This window comes from Echiichthys vipera (assembly GCF_963691815.1).
Source record: "Echiichthys vipera genome assembly, chromosome: 1".
NCBI classification, from domain to species: Eukaryota; Metazoa; Chordata; class Actinopteri; order Perciformes; family Trachinidae; genus Echiichthys; species Echiichthys vipera.
This window is the reverse complement of record NC_139826.1, coordinates 10,417,033-10,443,438: the sequence shown is the minus strand read 5'-3', so window position 1 is coordinate 10,443,438 and position 26,406 is coordinate 10,417,033. Positions and strand designations below refer to the sequence as shown.

General features: G+C 41.3%; 1 protein-coding gene across 3 annotated transcripts in view; it reads left to right on the top strand.

Moving 5' to 3' along the window:
* phkb (phosphorylase kinase, beta) overlaps positions 1-26,406 on the top strand; it is a 140,812-nt gene that overhangs the window by 17,378 nt on the left and 97,028 nt on the right. For all 3 annotated transcript variants that reach the window (XM_083911928.1, XM_083911929.1, XM_083911930.1), the window contains 5 exons: positions 3,630-3,768; positions 7,396-7,495; positions 15,501-15,608; positions 16,374-16,454; positions 23,279-23,394. In XM_083911928.1, the coding sequence (XP_083768054.1) occupies positions 3,630-3,768; positions 7,396-7,495; positions 15,501-15,608; positions 16,374-16,454; positions 23,279-23,394 (544 nt within the window). The remainder of the gene's footprint in view (positions 1-3,629; positions 3,769-7,395; positions 7,496-15,500; positions 15,609-16,373; positions 16,455-23,278; positions 23,395-26,406) is intronic.

The following is a 26,406-nucleotide window of genomic DNA, read 5'->3' as shown; positions in this document are numbered from 1 at the left end:
GATTCAAGGTTATGTTGCGGTTGCAGCCCCAGTAAACATTGATCTGAGGATTTTCAGGTCTCAAGATGTCAAGATAGCTATGGTAAATTTGTTGAACATGCTTTGAACATGTTTGTATGTAGCAAGTGTTTCAGCAGTATTTCAATGGTATGTATAGGAAGTGCCTCATAATGCAATTTATTCATTAGTGTTGTCTGGTTTTAATCCTGGACTGTATCTTTTGGGTCTTTAGGTGAAAAAGTTTGAGAAGCTCTGCTCTGTAGAGATTGTTGCAAGCCTCAAGTGGCCATTCGATGGACTGCAGTTTTTAGCGTTTCCGCATTAACTTAATTTTTCAGCACCAGAGGTTGCCACTTGATTTTATTCTATTTTATTTTAATATGTTTTGACTTAAATTGATGTAATATTTTACAGCTGCTCCACACTCTAGCTGTGATGTTAAGGACACTAGGTCTGAACATTCCACCACATACACAGCCATTATAAAATCTTAAACGGCCTGAAAATGTAACAAAACCAAACCTCTGATTACGTCAAAATTGCGCTTGACATAAAAATGCCCATTCAGCCTGAAGAAGTTGCAAATCTCCTTACCCGTTTAAACTTTTAATCGGTTTTCTGCGTTGAAGTATAGCGAATCTGTGTGGCCCCAAAGAGGGGTGGTTTTGAGCTTGGTCCACGCCGATATACCATTGTTGTGTATGTGGAAATTTGGCGCCATTTTTAGCGATTTTCGTGAATCGGCTTGGAAAATCAAAAATAATCCCGATCATTCCACATGTTTTGGTGTATGTTTTGGTGTATGTTTTGTGTTTTACTGAATATTTGCAAATGTATAAAAAAGCGGAAAATTTGAAGAGCTCTGTATGCCAGTCAGACGCCAGCTCAGTGAGAACCAATCAGAAGCCAGTTATCTGAGAACCAATCAGATGCCAGCTCTGTGAGAGCCAATCAGAGACCAGCTCTGTATGAGTTGGTGGTACGTAATTTTCTAACATTGTTAGTAGGCTGATAATAATATAAACATTATGATAACTTGACATGCTACACTTATTTATTTATTTTTTAGCTATTTAACATATGCCAGTGTACAATTTAAGTGTATTACAATATGGGTAGTGAAACCTCATCATCCTAAATAGGCCTATTTGTGATATTTTATTTAGTTAGTACTTGGTAGACGTACTATTTCTAATTATTATATGAATAAAAATTATAATATAGACAACATTTACTCAATTTACTAACAACCGAGCCACAGAAAAAAAAACCTGAACTAATACATAATACACATTCATTATAAACTCTGATAATGTCGTGATTGGTTCTGGACAGTCTCCCTCTCCTTTTTAATCGTTGTTTTTGTCTCCCTCTGTCTGTGTTTTTCTGTATGTGCTCCCTTTCTGTTCTCTGGTTTTGAGTTTGTTTTACTGGCAGGTGATCCTTGTTAGCAATGATCACCTGCCACTCTGTATATTAAGCCGGTCCTGAGCCTCATTCGGTGCCGGATCATACCCTCTACATACCCTGATGTCTCCCTGTGTACCTGTCCTCTTGTGTCCATTCATCGTGTCAGTTTGTATCAGCTCTCCTTGTGTTTTTCCTTTGTGTTATTAAATTTGTTAATACCGTCTCCTGAGTTCCGTGTCTGTATTTGGGTCCCATCCCCCGTGTATTCTCCATCACCCCTCGTGACAGATAAGGTCTTAAAAAAACAAAAAAACATAAACAGTGATTATAGGAAAACTGTAAAAGATATGAAGGTAAAAATATATAGCTGTATGGGTCAAAGTCTTGCGAACCATTTATAGTTCGGTTCGGTACGGTACGTGGAAGTATGTGAAACTAGAGGCATTTTAAAGAGTTTTAAGCTGATCCCCATTGGTTTGCATTATAAAAAAATATTTGAAACCGGCTGAATATATGAAAAAGTATGAAAGGCAGAAAAAAGGTTGAAAATCAGCACAACATAGCGGAAAAAGCTGAAAATGTTGATAATTGAATGGTTGTTGTAGTTGTAAGTATGCAGAAGCTGAAAAAACGGGCGGAAGAAGAAGTATGAATAATAATAATAATAATAATAATAATAATAATAATAAAAAACGAATTGGCCTAACAGGGTAACAATAGTTGGAAATACTCAAAAGCATTTCCACCAATATGCCCGAGCAATAATAGGCTATGTGCTTTTCAAAGCCCACAGAACAAGGTGCAGGCGACTGTCAGCTCACAGTGACTTTATCTTCTTCTGAGAGCTGCAGAAAACCTTTGGTTTTTAGATAATGTTTTTAAAAATATGTTCCCCTAATATTTTTATATTTGTCCCATTTAATGAGAAAGTGTAGATCTGTTTAAGGCTCTCTAAGGGTGCAGTTAGAGCACAGCCCTCGCTCTACATGGAGTCAGGATTCCCTGTGTCTGTGTCCCTTTTTAATGGTGAGACTGCTCACTCACTGAGTCTGTACTGACTCAGAGGGAGACCAGAGGTCAAGATCAGCTGTAGAACACCATTGGAGCTAGATGGAATCAATGTTTTAGAAGTTCACATACATTTTGGTTCTCTAGGCGAAATACCTAAACCCCTGGTTTCACTCCACTGAATTGGACTGTTAAAATGAAATGATGCCTGTGTCTCTTCATGTGAATCCAAGTTAAGTCTGTAACTGGTGGTGAAATATGTGCACAGAGCAAGTCAGCTTGCACAACTCCATGTCTGCCTTGCCATTGCCTTCAAAACACTGACATGAACATCAACTGACTGACGTTTGATACACAATCATCCTACAGGAATGATCGCTTTTCTATACTGTCGCAGCCATTCCCACCCATTCCAGGTCACCGTTCACACTTTGCTCGACTTCAATAGGCATCCATTTGTTATCACACTCTTAGAGTGGGTGCTGTACATGTCGACATGACACAAATATGCATTTGAATGAATGAATGAATATGCATATGAGGAACTCAGAGAAAAGGATGAAGCCAAGGCGACAGCTGCACTGCTTGAAGAAGGTTGCAGGTCAGGGAAGGAGCTGTAACCCTGCTAGAGAAGTTTGATAAATATTGTATTGCCTGGAAAAAAGACTAGAGCCAGAGAGAAATACAAGCTGGTTATCTATTACTGTGTCCTGTCTGACTCTGGAACTGCTTCTTGTCCAGATGACTCAGCAAAGCAGAATAAAATGGCTCCACAGATCTGCTCTGACACGTGAACATCCAAATCCTGGACCAAAAATGCATCTGGTAGAGACTGAAGTTCAGTAGGTGTGAAGGGAGTGATGCTGCTTCAGAGCAATCCTCTACCTCTGTGTAGGTCTAACAAAATGCGTGGGAGCATGAAGGTGTATATGCTTTCAGTAAAGACATGTAATAAATAATGGTGTGAATGTCAGTTTGTTGAACATGTTCGTCTTCAGAACATTAATCAAGGTCCTCTTACTGCATAAAGAGACATTTAAGAGCCACTTTGTAAAATGCTAATGAAGCAGGGCTCACTTGCTTGTTGCAGGTGCTTTCTTCACTGTTGTTTAAACTAATGCAAGTGTGAGTAGATAATAATGACATATTTTTGCAAGAATTGTTGCATCACCACTTCTGCTGTCTCTTTTTCTCTGTCTCTTTCTATCTAGTCAAAACAACCATTCTGAACTACCAGAGTCCCACCACTGGCCTTTTCCCGGTCAAAACATGCTCCACCTGCAAGGAAGCCAAGGTCCGGGACTCCCTGTACTGTGCTGCTAGTGCCTGGGCTCTGGCTCTGGCCTACCGGTTAGTACACAGTCAGTCTCTTTATGTATGACATGATGCACTGATACACATGGTATATCTGGACCCTGGTCTATCTTTGGGTCAGCTTCTGTATGTATTGCAGTTTGAAGCTGCACTAAGCAACTTTGCAACACCAACCCCAAAAGGAAACGTGAAAAAAAGAAAATCAATCACACTTTTGAAAGATTAACACACCAAATTGACGATTCATTGGTGTTTTTCTTTTTTGGAAGGCTGTGACCCTTCTAACTCAACAGTATTGTTCACACTACAGCTCTATGGACACTAGGGCTGGGGAATCTGATGATACATATCAGCAAAACTATATAAAATTGTGTAAACCAATAAACCACTAACACCCTTAAACCTAAATTCTTGGTGTGTAGCTGGAGATGGTGAACACATAGTCATTTTGGCAGAGTGCTTGCTTTCTGCTCCTGTATATACAGTAAAGAATAGTTACATCATTTTGTGTGCATGTGAATATTCAAGTAAACTATTAATGATGTATGAATGAAGTCCCACAGACAAATAAGGCAATAGTCTGTTACTTTTGATAATGTATGCCTATGTTAGGTTGATACAATGACTGTATTTTTACAAAATAATATGCAGCTGATTTGTGTGACTGTGACTGTGCAATAAGACCAAAATGTATTTTTTTTTCCAGCATCATAGTTAAGTGATGTTGAAGGAACACTAAAATGGATGGATAGACCACTCATAGTGTGTTTATAGAGCATTAAGTGCAGAACAGACCAAGAGTCCTTAGTTATACCGGTTTAAGGTCCTGCCCCCCTGTATCCATTCTTCTTCTTTAACTTTTGATTCTGTTCCACTCTCTTCTATTTCATGCTTTCTGACCCTGAGCTCTAATCTGACTCTGTCATTGGAAGGCTTTGCTTTTTAAAAACTTTGAGATTGTTGGTTCAAGGAGCACACTCTAGAATTTCACCGAGAACCATTTAAAGGCCCAAAACTCCTTCATGAACCACACTGCCTGCATTCCTCGGTGATTAGTTTCAAGGGAAAAGAGCACTTCCACAAAGGAGCCTGTAATAGGACAGAGGAGAAAGGACGGAGAGAAAGATGTGAAGGGAGGGAGAGAAAGATTGGGAGGATGGAGATGGGGAGGAAAAGGTAGCAATAAGGGGAGAGAGTTTGAGAGTGAGGAGGGCAAAGGGAGAGATCAAGCAAATGGAGAGATAAGAGACGGAGAAAAAAATGGGAGATGGAGAGAAAGTGGGTGAAGGAATGAGATTGTGGGGGACGAAAGAGAGAAGGAGTTGGGTAAAAATAGAGTGTACTGCAGTGATGTGACCGGCGGCAGTTCTCAGTCATCAGTCATGGCTGCCTCCTATTAGAATTGTCAGTGGGATTTAATTAAGATGATTCTCATCTGACAGGCTTGGCTAGTGCAATTACTTACTTCACACCCAGCTGGTGTGTGTGTGTGTGTGTGTGTGTGTGTGTGTGTGTGTGTGTGTGTGTGTGTGTGTGTGTGTGTGTGTGTGTGTGTGTGTGTGTGTGTGTGTGTGTGTGTGTGTGTGTGTGTGTGTGGCACAAACTTTAGTACATGTGGTAAGTTTTACCCAACACCTTGCCCGTTCACATGATATTTTTTATTTTGTTAAATTCTACTTGTTATTATTTGATTTTTTTTTTCAAATGTGGGGTGGTCTATCACCTACCACTCAACCATGTGTCTGTAATATTTTCTTTTTTCAAACATTTCTGACACCCGTTGAATTTTCTTGATTAATTGGGATTCAATTTGAAGAGCTGGATATGTTATTGTAACCCCTCAATGTTAAAAATTTGTATTCCGGTAATGAAGTACTTGGTAGATGAAAAGCTGCCTGCCGTATCCTTGGCCTGAATAACATTAGACATGAAGGGTCACATCTAAAAGACAGTGTATTTAACATACCACTGAAGTTTCACCTCATTGGCTTGGCTTTCATTTGTCAATACCCAAAGTCATTATAAGCATGTCCTTTGTAATGTGCATCTGAGATCTGCCTGTGCTGGCTCTCATTGTGGTTACGACAACCATAATTGATTGACTTCTGATTGTTATCTTAGCAAGTTTAGACTCTCAGACATTTATTTAATGTGTTTGTGCTCAGAATTTGAGATAATATATACTGTATATCACTATGGTTTTCTTAAGGCTTAGGTGACGTGAACTGGCCGGCCCCTGCGCCTCATCTCCTGCTGCTCAGATTACTTTGCTACCAGGAGGAGAGCAGACGGACGGTTGGCTAGTTAGCTAGCTTGCTTGTCCGTCTCCAGAGCTGTTGACTCTCCTCATGGAGAAGTAATCTCCTAGTAGCAAGGAGTGAGGTGGAGGGACCATTAGACCCACCAATGTAGTTAACAGGCTAGCCAGCTAACTAGCAGACGGCTGTCTAGGTAGCTAGCTTGCTAATTCCACCATACTTTCATGCTACACTGGTTGCAGAAAAAGAGCAAAGTTTCCACTCATCTCACAATAGCAATGGGCTTTCCTACACTCTGACTGGATGAAGCATTGAGTTACGCTAGCTTCTTTGTTAGCTACCAGTTAAAAATGGAAGTTGTTGGTGATACTTTCATGGCTCAAGGTTCCTCTTACTCTGGAACAGGAGTCTCTCAAAATGTTGTTCTAAGAACTACGAGCATTCCCAGTTCTTGCGATGAGGACAAAATAAAAAGCTCTTAGAACTACAGTATGTTCAAAAACGCCTGATGTAATTAGGGTCACTTTTACACTTTCAACTGACTTCAGCTGGTCAGGACCAAGGTAAAAAATAATACATTATTGCTTTTAGTGCTCATGCTTTGAGTGTTCACACTGGCATCTGTCAAATGAATAAAGAGAAGTAAATGTAAAATGACAGACAATTTAATTCACAGGGCAGTTGTGGCTGTCACACAGCATAAATAGCATCACATGGACCCACTTTTGACAAAAAGAGACTGTCAGCATGTCATTCAGCACTTGATTGCACCTTCATTTATTAGTATTATTATCTCTGGTGGACACAAAGCCCACGAAAAAATAACTTGTGATGAGCGTTATTATTTGAGTGCAGCTGGACCTTATACTGTATGTCATAACATGAACAGGTAGAGAACCCCCTTTTGAGGTTCAGGTCTGGTTGTTTGGTTCGCACCACAGTTCAGGTGAAAGCTTCCACACGGCCCAAAAGAACCACACCAAATGGTTAAACACACCAGAGTCTAGATCGATTGTATTTCTAATGTCTTTATTATCCATTATGAAAGTTAAAGTTTCTTCTAGTCAGACAAGTTAGTTGTATGGTAAGGATTTCCTCTTACCTTTTCTTAGCTGACAGTTTCGGCTGTACTCCACCCTTCCTGAGAGCTGCTGTTACCTATGACGTGTTTTATGAAAACAGCTGACCGGGTCGGGAAACTTCAAAATAAAGTTCCCCGACCCGCTTGTATCCGCTCCTTGCCCTGGTGCCGCTGGCAGAGAACGGTGTCCCTGGTGTTTGTGGTCGCAAGTATGCCCCCTCGTTTTAACCCCCCCTTATATACGGCAGTGTCTATCTACATGGGCACCTGTATTCACTTGTATGTTCTTTCCTCTATTTTCTCTCTGTTCACCGCACTATATAGACGTATCGATGACGATATGGGGCGAACTCATGAGTTGGAACATTCTGCCATCAAGTGCATGAGAGGGATCCTCTACTGTTACATGAGACAGTCTGATAAGGTGAGTTTTTAGCCAGCCTCCACTCAGTTTCTGCTTTCACACTGCATGTTTACATAAATGCACACCGCAATTACACACTGTGTTGCAGATCAAAGGTGTATTTCTGAGCTGCTATTCATCAAAGCCTCTCAGAGCTAGAGCACTGGACGCATCAGGTTCCTCTTTCATATCGCGACAAAATAACAATGGAGCCGGTTGCTTTGGTCCTAGGGGCTCAAGAACTGGCAATCTGGTAATTGCCAAGGACTTTTGCTCCACAGGGGCAGATTTCATGCCACTTGGCAAGTAATCTATGTGCATGAGTAGGCTGTGAATAGAAAAATACAAAACACACCATAACAAAAGCAGAACCAGATATGTCCTGTGTATTCAGTTTTTTTATCCTCAGGAACGACATTTAGAGCAGCCGGCTGTGTCACCTTGTACGTGCATGTCTACAGTGTGTGCCTTTGAAAGCCATTCTGTTTCGTTTTGCCACGACCTTGACGACCTAATTTAGGGGAGAGCTTTCCTGTGTCTTAATTACAAAGCTACGTTTACACAGTTAATTACACAGAGCAGCGTTCGTTACGGCCCCATCTCCAGCACTTACCAAGAACATGGCATTTTTAATGGAGACGTGACACAGGGCCACTGCTGGGCAAATATCACAGAGCAAATACAGCAGCTAGGCCCCGCTGTCTGTCTATAGTGTGGTGTATAGGGACCATTTTCTCAAGTGAAAAGTTATTTTAGTGGGACAAACAAATAGTTAAAGTCACTTAAACCTTACTTTTGCCAAAAGATGCAAGGGTATAATGCTGTTATTTTCTTAGCCAAAAGGCAGCTGGGTAAGAAGATCATGGTAAATGTTATTAATGTAGGTTTATCCCACTAAAACACTAAAGGATAGGATAGGAGAAGTCTGCAGTGGAAACCCTCTTGCTGGAAGTTTTTCCAACTGTTTTGCAGTATTTACACATCTTCATTTACACAACAACTCCACCATCTTTTCTATTCATTCCACTCACCTCTTTACTGCCTGGGACTCAAAGTTGCTTGACTTAAAGCTGCACTCATCAATATATTTATATTAACAATGGATTAAACAACGGCATGTAGTGTATAGAGCTGTGTAGTGTTCACATTTGAACCGGTACTGACAAGGGTACCTGGGATTCAGTATTACATTTTTCAGTGCTTTATTTCTTTCTGTAATCGCAAAAACGTAATATCAATAAGGTATTTATTTTGAACATTCTACACACCGCACAAATTAAAAACGCTCCCTCCCTCCCACTCCCCTTGCAAACCCGTCCCTACAACCTCCAGCCTGTCACCATGTCACAGAGAACGCTGTTGTGTGTGTTTCATTGTCACTGCTCTGATGGTGTAATTTTTGGTCACAGCAGGCAGCTGGGTTCAGCAAAAAAGATCTAAAGACACCGTATGGTAACTGCCCAACTACCAAGTAGCAGAAAGACAATGTTAGCTCTAACTGATGAACACAGTTGAGCGTTTGACAGCTAAATAAAACAGAGCTAAAGGGAGAGAGAATATTGGACTTACATTTGTGACATGTACACAAACACGACAAATGGATGTTCTGTGGCTGCCAGATGTTCACCATATCAACTTTATAAGGGGATAATATGTCATTGCTGTCTTTGCAGCTTATTGCACTGCCACCAAGAGGACAAAAAACTCAGTTCATGCTGGTTTGAAGGGCATCTTATTTGCAACCTTAAATGACAAGGCGTGGCCTCGTTGGTTTGATGAGATGCATATATGTAAAATAAATGCATGAAGGCGCCCTTGTACAATTTTCTCTTCTACTGGATGGAGCGGCAGACAATGAAGTGCTTCACTTATTTGAAGCTCATATTGGCGCATTGCAGCACTTGAAACAATACGCAAGACCTGGCTCTCAGAATGTCCCAAGAGTAGAGCCACTTGACACCGTGTCTCTGCTGGAGCGAGAATTGGAGAGACCCCGACACAGAAGTAGGTTTTACAAAAACATAAACAGCAGTAGCTATTGTTAGCTGCCTACAAAGGTAGCTCTTCACTCACTTACACACACTCACACTCACACACACACACTCACACTCACACACATTAGCCGTTGTGGGATGGCAGGAAGTGGAGCAGTTTGAGTAAAAGTGGGACAGAGGAGAGTCTCCACTATGACCTGACTAGAAGAGAAAGTGGGCAGGAGAAGTGTGCCAGAGGGAAGAATAAAAGGAGAAATGGGGAGTCTAAGAAAAGAGATAAAGACACTGAAAGCAATTGGGACAAAAAAAAAAGGGAAAGTGAATAATAGAAAGACCTGGGAGAAGAGAGGTAGAAGTGAGGCTAGGGAGGGAGGGATGTAGCAAAAGAGAAATGGAGACAGTAAGGGGGGGCTTGATGATGGAGAGAGCAGCAAAAGAGGTGGAGAGAAGGGAAAGAAATTAGGTAAAAATGGGACAAAGGGCCAATTATTTATAACTCTGCGTGGCTGGGTTGATGGCCCAGCCGTAATTTGCCGACAACAATCCACTGAACACAAAACATGATGAAAATGTTGTTCATTTTTTTATGCTTGTGATAAACTCAATCAGAGTTTGGTTGCCCTAAATACGACCCGTACCGTGTTAGATTACAGTACAGTGTATCTGCCTGGGTTATTGCTCATAGGACAGACATATTGACTATTTTGGCTTATTTTATCTGAGAAACAACAGATAAATAAAGTATGTCACTAAAGTTTTCATGCATTCCTGCATTTTGGGAGGATCCTTAATGTAACCCCCATAGTAATTTTTACAAGCAGCTTATTACATCCCATTTTTTATATTTATGGTGGCGGTGACCTCCAGTGGCTGTAGTAAATATAAATGGAGCGAAGTTGGAGGTCAGGTGATGCAGTATAAAGAGCGATAAAGTCCACGTAGGGAGGAGGTCCTGTGTGAAACCAAAGTCAACAATGAGTCATTAGTTAGTTAACTGTTAAGATGCATGTATAACATCAGTACGTTTTCTCTCACTTACATAACAATGAACTTTATTTTAGTAGCGTAACAAACTTATTTTAACTCAAATATCTTCACTTCTTCTACTCAACCCTAACCAAATGTTAACCATTTATTTTAAAACTGCAGCAGTTACATTTTAGTACGAGGACGTGCTGATCTGCTGCAACCAGTCGGGACGCTAATTTAGGAAACGCTCCTGTGGCATTAGAGGGTAGGTGCGAACGATCTATGTGGTCGTACTGGTTGGAGGACTTGTTGACTTAGGGCGTGATCACACTGTCCTCCCGGACCACAACCCGGACTTTAGGGTACTTGTCCCCCCTCCCTCTCCCCCCCCGCGCCCCAGCCCCGTTTGTACTCACACTACCTGGGCCTCGGCCAATGCTTCTTGCTGTCCATACGCCTTCAAGCCGTAACACATCACACGCATTGATCGCGTGTGTGTGGCTTTGTTTACAAATCTTTCCGTAGACCTCAGAGTTTTTGTGCGTCTTGTCGACTGTTTTGGAATATTTTCATCCGACCAAATCTGCAGTAAACACAACGTGAACCTTTCACCACCATTGTTGTTGTTGTTAAATGTCCGCGCATGGTCCGTCCTTCTATTTACATGTCCGAACAGGCGGACATAACGCTACTGCCGTAGGGCTCGTGCTCGTGCTCGTGCTCGTACACGTGCGCACGCTCGTGCTCGTACATGTGCAAACGGCTCCGCTAAAGCCCACCTCTTTCAAGCGGGCCGTGGCGGCCCAGCTGGCCCCAGTTGAGCGCGGAGCTGGTGCGCTCACGCTACTTAAAGGTACTAGACTTTAGCTGAAAAACCGGTTTTGGCCGCGGCCAAAAGGACAGTGTGAGCACGCTCTATAAGGGCGTGATCACATTGTCCACCCGGACCGAGACCCGGGCTTTAGGGTACTTGTCCCCCCTCCCTCTCCCCCCCGCGCCCCAGCCCCGTTTGTACTCACACTACCTGGGCCTCGGCCAATGCTTCTTGCTGTCCATATGTCATCACGCCGTAACACGTCACACGCATTGATCGCGTGTGTGTGGCTTTGTTTACAAATCTTTCCATAGACCTCGGAGTTTTTGTGCGTCTTGTCGACTGTTTTTGAATATTTTCATCCGACCAAATCTGCAGTAAACACAACGTGAACCTTTCACCACCATTGTTGTTGTTGTTAAATATCCGCGCATGGTCCGTCCTTCTATTTACATGTCCGAATAGGCGGACATAACGCTACTGCCGTAGGGCTCGTGCTCGTACACGTGCGCACGCTCGTGCTCGTACATGTGCAAACGGCTCCGCTAAAGCCCACCTATCTTTCGGGCCGTGGAGGGCCAGCTGGCCCCAGTTGAGCGCGGAGCGGGTGCGCTCACACTACTTAAAGGTACTAGACTTTAGCTGAAAAAACGGTTTTGGCCGCGGCCAAAAGGACAGTGTGATCACGCTATAAGGCTTTTCCTTAAAATCGTAGAGTTGAAGAGAATATACATGTTTTTTTTAGCTGAAACATTACATTAAAACATTTGATTCCAAGCTGAACTGTATTTGTATGGTTATGAAAGATAAAGCTGAATAACTTAAAGGTATGGAAGTTCTGGATGAAGTGGAGGGACTAAAAGTAGTTGAAGTATTGGTTGAAATTAAAGAGGAGAATGCTATTGAGGAATCAGTTGAGGTGTCATTAAAATAAGAAAAAGAAGATGTTTCAGTTTTAGTGAAAAATATTGAAGTTATACATGGAGATCAAAACTACAGAACAAGCTATTAATACTTGATTTACAGTGCATCCGGAAAGTATTCACAGCGTTTCACTTTTTCCACATTTTATTACGTTACAGCCTTATTCCAAATTGTATTAAATTAATCTCTGTCCTCAAAATTTTACACATAATGCCCCATTATGACCATGTGAAAAAAGTTTTCTTGAGAGTTTTGAAAATTAAAAAACAAAGAAATCACATTTTACAGCCTTTACCATGAAGCTCAAAATTGAGCTCAGGTGCATCCTGTTTCCACTGATCATCCTTGAGATGTTTCTACAGCTTAAATGGAGTCCACCTGTGGTAAATCCAGTTAATTGGACATGATTTGAAAAGGCACACACCTGTCTATATAAGGTCCCACAGTTGACTGCATGCCAAGCATGAAGTCAAAGGAATTGTCTGTAGACCTCAGAGACAAAATTGTCTCGAGGTACAAATCTGGGGAAGTATACAGAAACATATCTGCTGCTTTGAATGTCCCAATGAGCACAGTGGCCACCATCATTCGTAAATGAAAGAAGTTTGGAACCACCAGGACTCTTCCTAGAGCTGGCCGGCCGTCTAAATTAAGCAATCGGGGGAGAAGGGCGTTGGTCAGGGAAGTGACCAAGAACCCGATGGTCACTCTGTCAGAGCTCCAACGTTCCTCCGTGGAGAGAGTAGAACCTTGCAGAAGGACAACCATCTCTGCAGCAATCCACCTATCAGGCCTGTATGGCAGAGTGGCCAGGCGAAAGCCACTCCTTAGTAAAAGGCACAAGGCAGCCCGTCTGGAATTTGCCAAAAGGCACCTGAAGGACTCTCAGACCATGAGAAACAAAATGATCTGGTCTGATAAGACATTGATTGAACTCTGTGGTGTGAATGCCAGGCGTCATGTTTGGAGGAAACCAGGCACTGCTCATCACGAGGCCAATACCATCCCTACAGCCAAGCATGGTGGTGGCAGCATCATGCTATGGGAATGTTTTTCAGCAGCAGGAACTGGCAGACTAGCAAGGATAGAGGGAAAGATGAATGCAGCAATGTACAGAGACATCCTGGATGGAAACCTGCTCCAGAGTGCTCTTGACCTCAGACTAGGGCGACGGTTAATTTTTCAGCAGGACAACGACCCCAAGCACACAGCCAAGATCTCAAAGGAGTGGCTTCAGGACCACTCTGTGAATGTCCTGGAGTGGCCCAGCCAGAGCCCAGACTTATATCCGATTGAACATCTCTGGAGAGATCTGAAAATGGCTGTGCACAGATGTCTCCCATCCAACCTGATAGAGCTTGAGAGGTACTGCAAAGAAGAATGGGCAAAACTGCCTAAAAAGAGGTGTGCCAAGCTTGTGGCATCATATTCAAAAAGACTTGAGGATGTAGAGGCTGCCAAAGGTGGTTCTACAAAGTATTAAGCAAAGGCTGTGAATACTTATGTAAATATGATTTCTTTGTTTTTTAATTTTAATACATTTTCAAAACTCTGAAGAAAACTTTTTTCATGTGGTCATAATGGGGCATTATGTGTAGAATTTTGAGGACAGATTAATTTAATACAATTTGGAATAAGGCTGTAATGTAATAAAATGTGGAAAAAGTGAAACGCTGTGAATACTTTCCGGATGCACTGTATTCTGAAATGTTATTTTTTATTGTTCAGAATTTGATAGAATATCCGCTATGGCTTTACCACTGCTGTACTAGCATGTTTTTGTTTATTTAAATAACCAAGGCACTTTAAAAAAAACACCTTTATTTTGTGAAAAATACAGTGAGCAAAATTTCACTTTCAGATACCTCCCAGTTATTGGCGACAATTCACTTAATTGTTTGACCCACCCTATTTATCTGGCAGCTCTCTAAGGTGACTGAAGCCCTGAGACTGCAGGTTGTCCAGATGAAGGCTGTGGAAGTAAATCTGTCATCAGATTTTGAAATTAAAAAGCCATTGAATTTTTGTCACTGAGTATTATGCATTGAAAAAAAATATCTGAATGTTTTGACTCTGAATTTAACCTCTTTTTATTTCAATGTTCATAAACTCAAGGTTAAAGAATTCAATGTTAAAAAACATTAAAAATCCTATATACCAAATTCAGATGCAAAACACAATGTATACAATTCAATGTTTTAAATCCAATGTTGAAAAATTCAACATTAAAAAAATTCAACAGGCCAAATCCAGCTGCAAAATACAGTGTATGAAATTCAGTGTTGACATCTGGGGAACCAAGGAAGAGCAATCGATTCTAGATACTACTCACAGAGAACTGTGACAAGAATGGCTGCTAGTTGGCCAATTCCACCACAAACTATGGATATATAAACATAATAATCCATGATCCACCATGATTTCATGCTACACTGGTTAGCTCTGCAGTGTCATGGTTTGGGCCTCTTGTACAGCAACATGACAGGATGAATGCAAATGTTTATGCAACATGCAATACCTTCACTGCAATTGTCTCCCAATCAGCTGCAGTTTTCAAAGACAATGCCCACTGTCACACTGCAAAACAGGTGAAGCAGTTCCTTGAAGCTAAGAATATTGAAACAATAAAATGGCCAGAGTCCACATCTAAACCCCATAGATAATCTCTGGAAAATCCTTGGCAACAAAGTAATGTCTAAGAAACCCACTACAGTTACTGAGCTGTGGAAAAGACTGAGTCAGAATGGATGCAGATCAAACCAGAGCAGTGTGAGAAACTAGTGATGTCCTGTGGGCGCAGATGTGCTGAAGTCATTCAAAGCTGTGGCCTCTACACTTCCTGTTCATTTCTGAATCCTTTAGCCCGAAGAAAACAGTTTACATCTTCTCTTCTGACACAGTGGTTACTGTTCTCTAATTTTGCTCACTGCTTTCTTCACAAAATAAAGGTTTTTGTTAAATAACAATATTTCAGAATAAATGTATTTATAATGTGTTCTCTAATTTTGATCTCCAGTGTAGAGTTGAAGCGTCAACTGAAGTGTAATGGTGAGATGTAAAAACCTGGGCGAGGAGATCGCCGCAATATATAACAAAAGCAATCCAGCCATTGGAGCATAACAGACATTGCGGCAGAGATGAATCAAGTTCATTGCGATTCATGAACTTAATTCACAAGGTTCACCAATGATGTGTTTTTTAATGTGTTCAAGGCTGCTACTGTGGTGTGCTGTACCTTTGTCTTTGCCTCGCTTTTTCTGCTCCCTGCTTACCCTTGGCCTCTCTTTTTTATCGTGTCCTCTCCGTCTCTGTTTATATCTCTCAGGTGGAGCAGTTTAAACAGGATCCCAGCCCCTCCAAGTGTCTGCACTCAGTGTTTAACGTAAACACCGGAGATGAGGTGCACTCCTACAGCGACTACCACCACCTGCAGGTCAGCCAGTGAGCAGACAAGTTCAGCAATAAGGCAACACTCAACTGAAAGACTAAAATGCAAAAATTACATATGGCATATCATCATCAAAATGACATATGTGCATATTCACAGTGTTTAAGTGTGTGTTATGCATAGGTTTTTCTCCAAAATATCCAGATGGAACAATCATAATTAAGACTAAAAAATGCCACCACACTACTCTTGTATTATGTCTCTGATCACATATCTGAAGTAGACATATTCAAATTTTTCAGCCCTCTGTCCGGCATGCATATACAGTTGATTAAAAAACCTCAGACGTGGTTGAACATTACATTTGCATTACAACAGCTTATTATTCTTTTAATGGTATTGACATTAGGTCAATTTAGTGTGAAACAATTGGATGGAGACATGGATGGATAATCCATCAAGAGGGCTTGATAGAAAAATCAAAATTCTCATGCTGTGGCAAAGAAAACGTCCTAAATCATCAAAGCTGTACAGATGTTAACAACTTACTGAGTACACATTTAGTCCTTGGCTGTGAATTCTTCCTCACCAACTTTACCATGAAGTACAGTATATTGGGTTATTGATGGTACAAGTCTAATGCCAAAGGCCTAATAGCTAATATAAAGCTCACGCCTCAGTCTCTACACGATGTAGCAAATCAAAGACAGCCATATTGACAAATCTGTAAATATCACACAGTGTGCAAATGACAGTCATTTTTTTAATGGTATCTCATCCGCTCTGTCCTTCCCTCTGTCACTGCTGCAGATCGATGCCGTTTCTCTGTTTCTGCTGTACCTGGTGGAGATGATCTGCTCTGGTCTGCAGATCATTTACAACACTGATGAGGTAAACAAGATACTGAAACGACTGCAGAGGTGATCGATTCTGCCCCTGTCCTGTCTATTGGTTTGATATTTTCTGGCTAATACACTAGCAGCAATCAGTATCCATCTTAAGTCCTAGACTATTTCAAACAACTTCTTTTCTTATAAAGACAATCACACATTGAACAAAAATACATTTGCCCATGCAGAGTGTTGTTTCGTGTGCAGAATGCTGAAGTCAATATTACATTTACTGTATATATTTTAGCATTTTAAAAGCTTTTTCAAATGAAACAGCCAGTTAAACGGTAGGTAAAAATAACCACTGACATTATCACTTGAAGGTGACACGGGGGTGTGGTGGTTAGCACTGTCGCCTCACAGCAAGATGGTCCCTGGTTCGTTCCCTTCTGTGTGGAGTTTGCATGTTCTCCCAATGTCTGCGTGGGTTTTCTCCGGGTTCTCCGGCTTACTCCTACACCCCCCCCCCCCAACCCCGATAGGGACAAGCAGTTGAAGATGGATGGATTATTAATTGAGGTGTTTCATTGGCCCTCATTTATCAAACGAACGTACAGCAGAAAAACGTGCATACGACCATTTCCTGGCAAACTTCGGCATTTATCAATTTGGACGTGAGCGGGAGCTACGATCAAATCTCACGTCAGGTCTGAGATCGTGTACGCAAATTTCAGCCTGTGTATTTGCGGTGCAGCACAGCAAAACCTGGCTGAAATTTGCGTACACAAATAATTAAAAACCTCAGCTGTCATTAAGCATAAGCAGTCACATATTAAGAACAGATCAAAACAGATTCTTAAAACAAGGCACCATCCATGAATGATTACGCATTCATCAATCGCAAAAACTACCACTCCATAAATGTACAGGTGATTTGTGATGCCAAGCTATCGCTTTTAAACCTGGTGGCCAGGGGGACACACACGATTCTTTTATATTTCAAAACAGCTCGGCTCCAGCCCCCCGCGACCCAGACAGGGACAAGCGGTTGAAGATGAATGAATGAAAAGGAAAGCGCACTGCAGAGCCAAAGTCATCTCCTCGGTTAGTGGCTACCCTCGATAAATTGCATTAAATCAAACAAGGTATCAGATGATTAACATTTTGGTATGGTTCTTCTAGGTGACAAAGGTTATCCTCTAACAGAATACCTAATAACCCCGCTGGCAAACCCTGCTACAGAGCAGGAGCGCAGGTTCAGCAGTGCGCACAGGCACACACGGGTCACAGTGGAGCGCTGCTTCAGGTTGACTGCCTCCTTTATTCTTTTCCATACAACGTTTTTATGGGCCCCTGTTATTCCACTCTTAAGACTGCCAAAAAGCACATCTTTATTTTGCTCTATCTCGGATGTCAGGATGCCGATCTGTGTGTCGGAAAAGTTTCTTTTCTTCAGTGTTTCTCCTCTCCATGTTTGACCTCAGTGGGCGAGGCCTCCGAACCAGGAATATTTAAGGGCGTAACATGTTAATGACGATCGAATTCAGCCGCCGCATTTATCAAGTCCCGCTCATTCGTACGCTGAGATTGGTCAGATACGAATGTTTCATAAATCACACGTGGGTCCTGTCCTACGACCAATTCTGCGCTCAGATCTGTGCCCGTTTTCACGCAAGATTGATAAATGAGGGCCATTATCTCTAGGAATGGCGATATCTGTCTCTATCCATCAGCAGATTGAACTAAGTTTGACATTCCGATTAGTCTCAGCTGTACTTCATATTTTTAGTGCTAATTAGCAAATGTTAGCATTAAGGTGATGAAAATGGTAAACATTGGCCTGGGAAGCAGACGAACCTGTTAGATCATATTTGATTTACTCTGGCAGATGGGTCTGGTCCTCTTACCGTTGAGATACATTTCCAGCCGACCTGTCTCTGGTCACGGCACTCACAACCATCTCACGGGGAGGGTGTCATACAATGACTGAAAACGTTGCACTGCGCAAAAAACATGATGACATCAGTTTTGGCTTTCGCACATTCAGTTCAGGGACACTACAGAAGAGCGCCGTTGTGTAATTTTTAGAAACAACATACAAAGATGGTTGCAGCTGAAGTGGAACTTTCTGTTAATGTTCTATTTTCAAATTTTGATGGCAAAAAAGGGCATCACTCTTTCACAGACATATTGATACTACGTCATCACCACTCATCTCTGCATGCTGTAGTCTGTATACAATTTTTCATCGATCAGCACTATGTCACATATCGTGGCTGTCGGGTGGAAAACTTCTATGTCCAAAACGGTCGTTTTTCAGGAAATTCAAAAAAACTCTGTATTTTTAAAACAAATTAACTATTCGTCGTCAAAGTTGGTATTGTGTCGTCATCTGTGGTCATATATTGGTAGATATCATTATATTTTAAATGTTTAACCACAGTCAAGCTCAAATGGACTTGAGCAGCAAATATGGAAATACGTGTTTTTTCCGTCAGTGATTATAACGGCCGCAACTGAGGCTGAGTGCGTCGCATTCCATTATCAGCAATTTACAGCTTACAGAGATTAGAGTAGCTATGTGTGCACTCTGTTTTTCGTGCAATTTAACACATTTCACCAAAATAGAGGTCTGCATTTTGTGGCGTGCCCATGGGACCTACAGGTCCTTTACAGTTTTTCCAGCGCGAGCGATCAGAGGAAGAGAGAGCGCACTTTCGTTAACATTTTTGCTTGTTTACAGAGAGAGTGATCGTCTCTGACTGTCTAAACAGTGAGCATGTCACATGTTTTCTACTTGCGTGTCTCGGACAGAAACGCTTTAATTTCCGGGTTTCAGGGCTCATGCTGTGTCACACGGCATCGTGACCTGAATTGTGTGATTTGTGTCAGTACAGTAACCTCATCATCAGTGGGCTGGTTGTGGGTCAGAACCTTACGAGTTGTGAGTTGAGAGTTTGCTACTAACTGGCTAATTTTAAAACATTTCATAAAGAGTTCCGCTGACCTGATCGATCAATTCGCCTTGTAAAGTAGGCGAACTGTCAGCTCGAGCGCGGCTGTTTCCGGCATTTAATTCCAAATGGAGTGGGGGTGGAGCTACGAGGTTTTGCCGTCAGTTTGAGGATCCAGTGGAGTCACGAGGTTTATTCACAACCTCTTTTTAATACTTTTAATTGGTTAAAACTTTATAAAACCCACACACAGATGTGAAGTGTGACCAAGCCCCCACCACAGCAACTTCCTGGTTGATCCAATATGGAAGTGCCAAAAACTGCAGTTCTCCGAGTGTCCACTAGGAGCAGTTTGCACAATAGAGCAGTTTCTCATTGACCCCCATGTTAAACAGGCCGATTTTCACAGCATGATTTAAACCTATTTAGGACTTGTAAAAAACACATTCTCGTTATTATGTTTAAGTCATATCTACATGACAACACTCAGGAGGGTGAATATTTTTGTAACAGGTTAGTTTTTATTTTATTGGAGGTTAAAGTTTATGAATAATTAGAGGCGTGGCCTCTTGAGTGACAGTTAGCCTCTGGCCATCACTTCTCCTCGGAGGCTAGTTGTCAGGGTTAGCACATGCTAATAACTCTGTCATCTCGACCTGGACTGCGGTGGTGTTACCATAAGTGACAATATGATTTGCTCTTCGACCAACTGTATAAACAGATGGTTTAGGAACACACCGTGTTAACTTTAGCTTTGTTATGCTAATTAAATAGCCACACTTGCACCATGACTTGCAGTACAGCCTCCCTATTGTAAAAATGTATCACTAAAAATTTTGACTTATTCTAAAACAAATGGTGAGACCTAATGAGATTCATAAGTCTTAAATCATGTGAAGATCCAACCAGATACTATAATGTAAGAGGAAAGGGATTTCTAAAGCCAGTTAGCTGTACCCTAAATCCTCTACAGATACCCTCGAGCCAACACAAATGCAGGATCAGGGGACAGTATCTCACTTTTATAGCTCCGCTCACATTTATGTTTTTGCTGAGCCGCTCAATTGACTTTGAACAGGGAAACGTTTAGATGATTTCATTGTGGAGGCTTAAATGCCCCCCTGGGAATCGAACCGGTAACGTCTTATTTGGCAACACACCAACCCAGACTATAACTGAAAAGCTGCTTTGAATGGTTTTCTTCAGAGTTTGATATATCTGTCCTATGTGATTTTTTTTGTCTTCTTTATGTTTGTCTCTTAATAAAACAACTTGGGCGATAAGTTCACACACTGTGCTGTTTATTGTGCGGCCCGGAGGAGCAGTTGGAACTTCATTAATTCTGTTAGTTTTTATAGCCTGCTCATTCACTGCTTTACTTACCGCCACAGAGCGGTGAAGTTTGTGCCGCTGGTAAAGGAATCCATTTGTTTAGTAGATTGGGCTTATCTTAAGAATGTAAGGACAAAGTAAAACATTTTGCCACAAACTAATTAGGGTGTACCATCTTAACTTTGTTTAAAGAAAACCCTCCCTAATAACCTCTTATTTTTGTCTTTTTTTAATGAGGGCAGCCTTAACATATTTCCAACTGAGGTAGTCTGCACCCTACATCCTTTTATTAACGAACATCAGATCCAGTGAGTGAGTGGACTGTTTGATAAGCGTTTCATTGGTATAAACGCATTTTTGCGAGTGTTGTTAGCTGTCACTGCTTGTAAAGTCCATTGGCATTTACGTGACTGAGCTGGAAGCTGCATTGCAGTATTTTTTCCCCCCTTGAGGTAGGCGGTATAGAAAGGCTGCTGCGTGTCCTCTGACAAGATGCACTATCGACCTCCTTCCAGATGCCATTTTCAGTCTCATGCAGCATGAAATGGAGTATCTAATTAGTCTGTGTGTGTGTGTGTGTGTGTATATATATATATATATATGTATGTGTTTTTTTTCCTCCAATAATACAGGTTAGATGTATGCATTTTTTCAGAGTGTGAGTGCTGCTGGCACATGAGTAAAAGCAGCACAGGTTCTGAAATGATGCCTATGTGCGCAATCTAGCTCCAAAGGAAAAAAAAAGGACAGAACTGGCAGGGTCTGTTGTCTGGCGGCAGGGAGACAGAGAGGCTTGTTTGGCCAGTGGGCAGTAACATTCATTAAGATACCATTAAGATACTGAAAAGTTCCTATCGTTAATCACTCCACTCATAAAACCCCAAATAAGGGAACCCGCAAACCTTTTTTTGCTGCCTGTTTCCCTGCCCTCCTTCACAGACTGGCCTATTTATGTCCGACTCAGGTTGTGTCTGCTTCTATCCATCTCCTCTTTCACTCTCATCTCTCTCTCTTTCTCCCCCTACTTTGTCATTTTAGATTAAATCTCCCATCAATCAAGCACACACAGACTGCCTCTTTAAGGTCTTTTTAATGATTCAAGGCCTTTAAGTCATCAAAGATGTAATGTCTCACCTTTTTTAGTTTTTTTCTGGATGTGGCTTAGATTTTGCCATGTCTGTCATGGACACAGCCAGTGTGGGGCAAATGATAGATTTAAGAAACTTCCTAACTCTGCTGATTACAACTTTAAACCATGAACCATGGAGCCACTGTTTTGCATTGGTGACAAATTCACACACACTGCTTATTAGTTTTTTAAAGTCTGTAACCCAAAGGACAATGCACTGATTATTAAAATTCTGCTATGAACGGTTGTGGTGATCAAGCTGCAACCTCCGGGGCTGAAAAATGCTGCCAATGTGGAAGTGCCGGAAACTGCAGTTCCTCAAATGGCCAGTCCCCATAGAGCCCCATGTTAAGATGTCCAACTTTACAGCAGAAAAAAACATCTTTACAGTCTGGTACTAAAAATAGTTTTGGTCTCTATAGATGATTTCCCCTGCACGTGATTTGATTTTTTTTTTAACTCACCTGTTTAAATGAAAGTAAGGCTTAAATTATATGCATAATTAAGGGCTGGCTGTTTTGAGTGACAAGTTGCAGTCACAGGGGGTTAGGATTGACATTAGGCTTCGTTCAGCCTGCCTCAGCTCCATCCATGCTCTTCAGAATCCTTTGGGTGATGTCACGGAGACTACATCCATATTTTACAGTCGTGGTCGTCTTGAAGTATTATGGTTATGATATGTGTCCATTCAATGTCATGTCATGGGCAGCCAATGAAGCTATAGCCTCACATACTGCCACACTTTACTTCTTAATTACACCTTGACGGTAGCTGCAGGGACAGTTTGTCCTTGAGCGTTGATGAGAAATCAGCTTTCTTGTCCACTTTACTAGCCCGTATAATGAGAGAGAGAGTTACACACCTCACCCTAGATCAATATCGGAGGTCACTCTTCATTACTGTATATGTACCCTATGTACATGTGAGTGAGGCTGTGTGTGCCCGTGTACTTTCCGCTGAAATTATGTACTGTGTGATTATGTGTCTCAGTACATGTATGTCCACTACCTGAAGTCCTACATCTATGGGTGCATGCTCGTGTCTGTATACACAAAATTAGAGAACAAAGAATTAACACTTGATTTATTCTGAAATACAGTTATTTTATATGGTTCAGAATTTGATAGAATATCAGCTGTGGCTCTACCACTGCTGTACTGGCATGTTTTTTCTAAATAACCAAGGTACTTCAACAAAAGCCTTTATTTTGTGAAAGAAAACAGTGAGCAAAATTAAAGAACAGCAACCACTGTGTCAGAAGAGAAGATTTAAACAATGTTTAGGTACAGCAGATATTCTATCAAATTCTGAACAGTAAAAATGATCAATATTTCAGAATAAATCAAGTATTAAACATTTGTTCTCTAATTTTTATCTGTAGTGTATGTCAGATACTGTGAATGTGTATACAGGTGCATCCATTCGTCATTTTCTATGCTTTCCTTTGTTTGATGTGTTTTCTGTGTGCAGGTTTCCTTCATCCAGAATCTGGTGTTCTGTGTGGAAAGGGCCTACAGGGTGCCTGACTACGGGATGTGGGAGAGAGGCAGCAAGTACAACAACGGCAGCACTGAGCTGCATTCCAGGTACGTCTAAAGCTCAGCAACATACAAAGAATACGAGAAATAAATACATTGCAGGGTTCAAACATATACAGATTATTACCACGAGAAACTGCCAAATACACTTTTCAGATTCAGCCTTATTTTCTTAGTCATAAAGGTTGAATATCTATAACATCCACAACACTTTACCAATGTTCCCTGTATTCAGACACTCATTAAAGGGATATTTTGCCGATTTTAAATCAGCTCTGTGTCATGGCAGTGTTGACATTGTGCAGCGGAAGGAAGCAAAACACCATTCATCTGTTCATGTGTGTTCATTGTTCATCTCCGCAGCAAAGAGCGCTCCTTTTATTAACACTGCCCTGACACAAAGCTGGATTTAAATCAGCAAAGCATCCTGTTAAGCAGTAAAACCAAAAACTGTAGGCAAGTTGTAAACATGTCAGAGGGGACGGAACCAAACATTAAGCTTATTCAAGGAAGCTGCTGTTCGTAGTGCAAAATGCACACAGAATGTCTCTCTCAATCATACAGTACATGTGAACCTTGAGACTTATAAAAGAAGGGAGGATTCTAAACCCCCCCCCCCCCCCCCCCCCGTTTTGGTTATAAAGACATTGTTCCCTGCATTCTGGGGACTTTTAAAATAATGAAAATAACCAAACAAATAAGTACATTGCAGCAGCATTTTTATGTGAGATATTTTTATTTCATCTTTTATTTATGCTTATTGTGGTTGAAAGTGTGATGCCTTGCAGCCTGTAGCACTGTCTTTGAGGGAACAGGTGTAAGCTGGTCCTGTGAAATTCAATTTGCAGGAAAAGGAGTGAACAAAGGGAATAGTTGGCAATCCTTTTTTTATTCACTGTCACTATCTTTCTGACCATAGGGAATACCCTCTCTGAAGATGCATTGTTGTTTGCTGTGTACAAAAGTGCAGTTTCCTGAACCTCCCATAATTTGCCATGATAGCCCAAACATGATGAGATGATGATGAGCCCAAGCATTGGGATAGATACGGGATAATTTTGACCAGGGGGAAAAAAACTGAAGAGGATAGTCACTTGCCTGACAAAAAAAAGAAGTTGTCTTCTGCAAAAGTAGAGAGCGGCTTTGCGGCTCTGCTCTCTGCTATTTTCACATTTTCTAGAATGTAATTAATATCTGTGTCTGTAATTTATATCATGTCTTCATGATCTATTATTTCACCAACCTGCAACCCATTCGCTGTTTTTGTAAGATAATTTTTTTGTCTTTATTGAGATAGTACAGCTGAAGGGTTAACAGGAAATAGGAAAGAAAGAGAGGGTCTAGCAGAGGGCCACAGGTTTTCTTTAAGAATTTGGGTGGACTTAGCAGAATCCATTTTCCCTTCAATCCTGACCAACTACCCAGTCCCTGCTGAAGAGAAACAAGCCCACAACATAATACTGCCACCACCATGCTTCACTGTAGCTATGGTGTGTTTTGGGATGTGTGCTGTGTCTGTGACCATATAACCTTTTGCCACATGGCATCAGAATCTTCTATATGTTCTTTGGCTTACTGTAAACAAAGTGTCACATTTTTGCAGAAAAGGCTTCTTTCTCTCCACCCTGCCAAACATGTAGAACTTGTGAAATTGTTGTCACATGCACAGATCGTCCAATCTCTGCCATTAAGACTTGTAACTCCTTCAAAGTCACCATGGGCCTCTTGGAAGCTTCCCTGATCAATCTTTTCCTGGCTCGGTCATCCAGTTTGGAGGGGCGGCCCGATCTAGGCAAGGTCTGGGTGGTGCCATATGCCTTCAACTTCTGGACAATACTCTGAACGGTCCTCAGAGGGATGGTTAAAGCCTTTGAAACTTTTTATATCCTTCTCCTAACTTGTGCCTATCCACAACTTTATCCTGGAGCTCTTTTGAAAACATCTTTCCAACCATGGTGAATTATTTGTGTTACCATGCACTACTAGGAGTGGAATCCTCAACGAACAGCTAATTTTATTCTAAAATAATCAAAAACATCACAGTTGATGTCAGGTGTAGGCCAATTAACCTGGTGTTTAATCTGGAAGGTGATTTGGTTTTACCTGAGAATGTGTATAACTGTTATTCTAGAGGGACTCATCACTTTTCAAACCCTGATTTTCTAGTTTTTCTTTTTTTTTTTTTTTTTTTTTCTTTCAGAGATTTTGAAAAAGAAAAAAATCACTTGAATGTTGTAGGACAAAAATTGTGTAAATCACACTGGGAAAATCAATTTTTTATGTATTATCATTTCAGGCTATAAAACAAAAAAAGTGACTTTGGAAAGGGTATCATAACTTTCTATTGGCACTGTATAGCCTCTGGATATGGGGCGTCTGCTCTAACCACTGGTTCAAAGAGCCTCGACCCATTTCCTATCAATCAGAATGTTCTGTCATGTCAGCCTGTAAATATTCTCATTTGTCCAGGTCATCGTTATCCCCAAAGAAATTTCAGTCAAAAGCAACTGGACAAGAGACTTCATCAGTATATTTACGCATCTTTGGTTTTCTTTCTGGAAGCAGCTGCGGGTTTCACAAAGGTCCAGCTGGGGTAGTCACAAGTTATGAGGGCGCCTCTCAGGTGCTTGCGTTCTTCCCCTTGGGCCTGTGAGCTGCTGGGTACGTTACCAGCTCTATGTTGCAGTGTTCCAAGTCGTCGTTATCCCCAAAGCAATTTCAGTCAAAAGCAACTGGACTTGGTTATTTGTCTAGGAAGACGTTTCTGTCATATCATCCGTGAGAGAGCAATGTCTAAGGCCAGAGATAGTTCAGTGTCCTCTTTATCCTCTGTATGGAGAATACAGATACCCGATACAGATCCGACACCATTGTTGAATTAATAAAATGTACACCTCACCATGTGGAAGAGACTAAAGGCATCAGACTGGAGTCAAACATTACTTAACCTTAACCTTACTTACCTAACTTTGTAAAACAAAATTTAACAAATGAACACATAGATACAAATTTACTGAATTATTATTCTAGTTATTTATTTGTTCATTTGTCAACGGCATT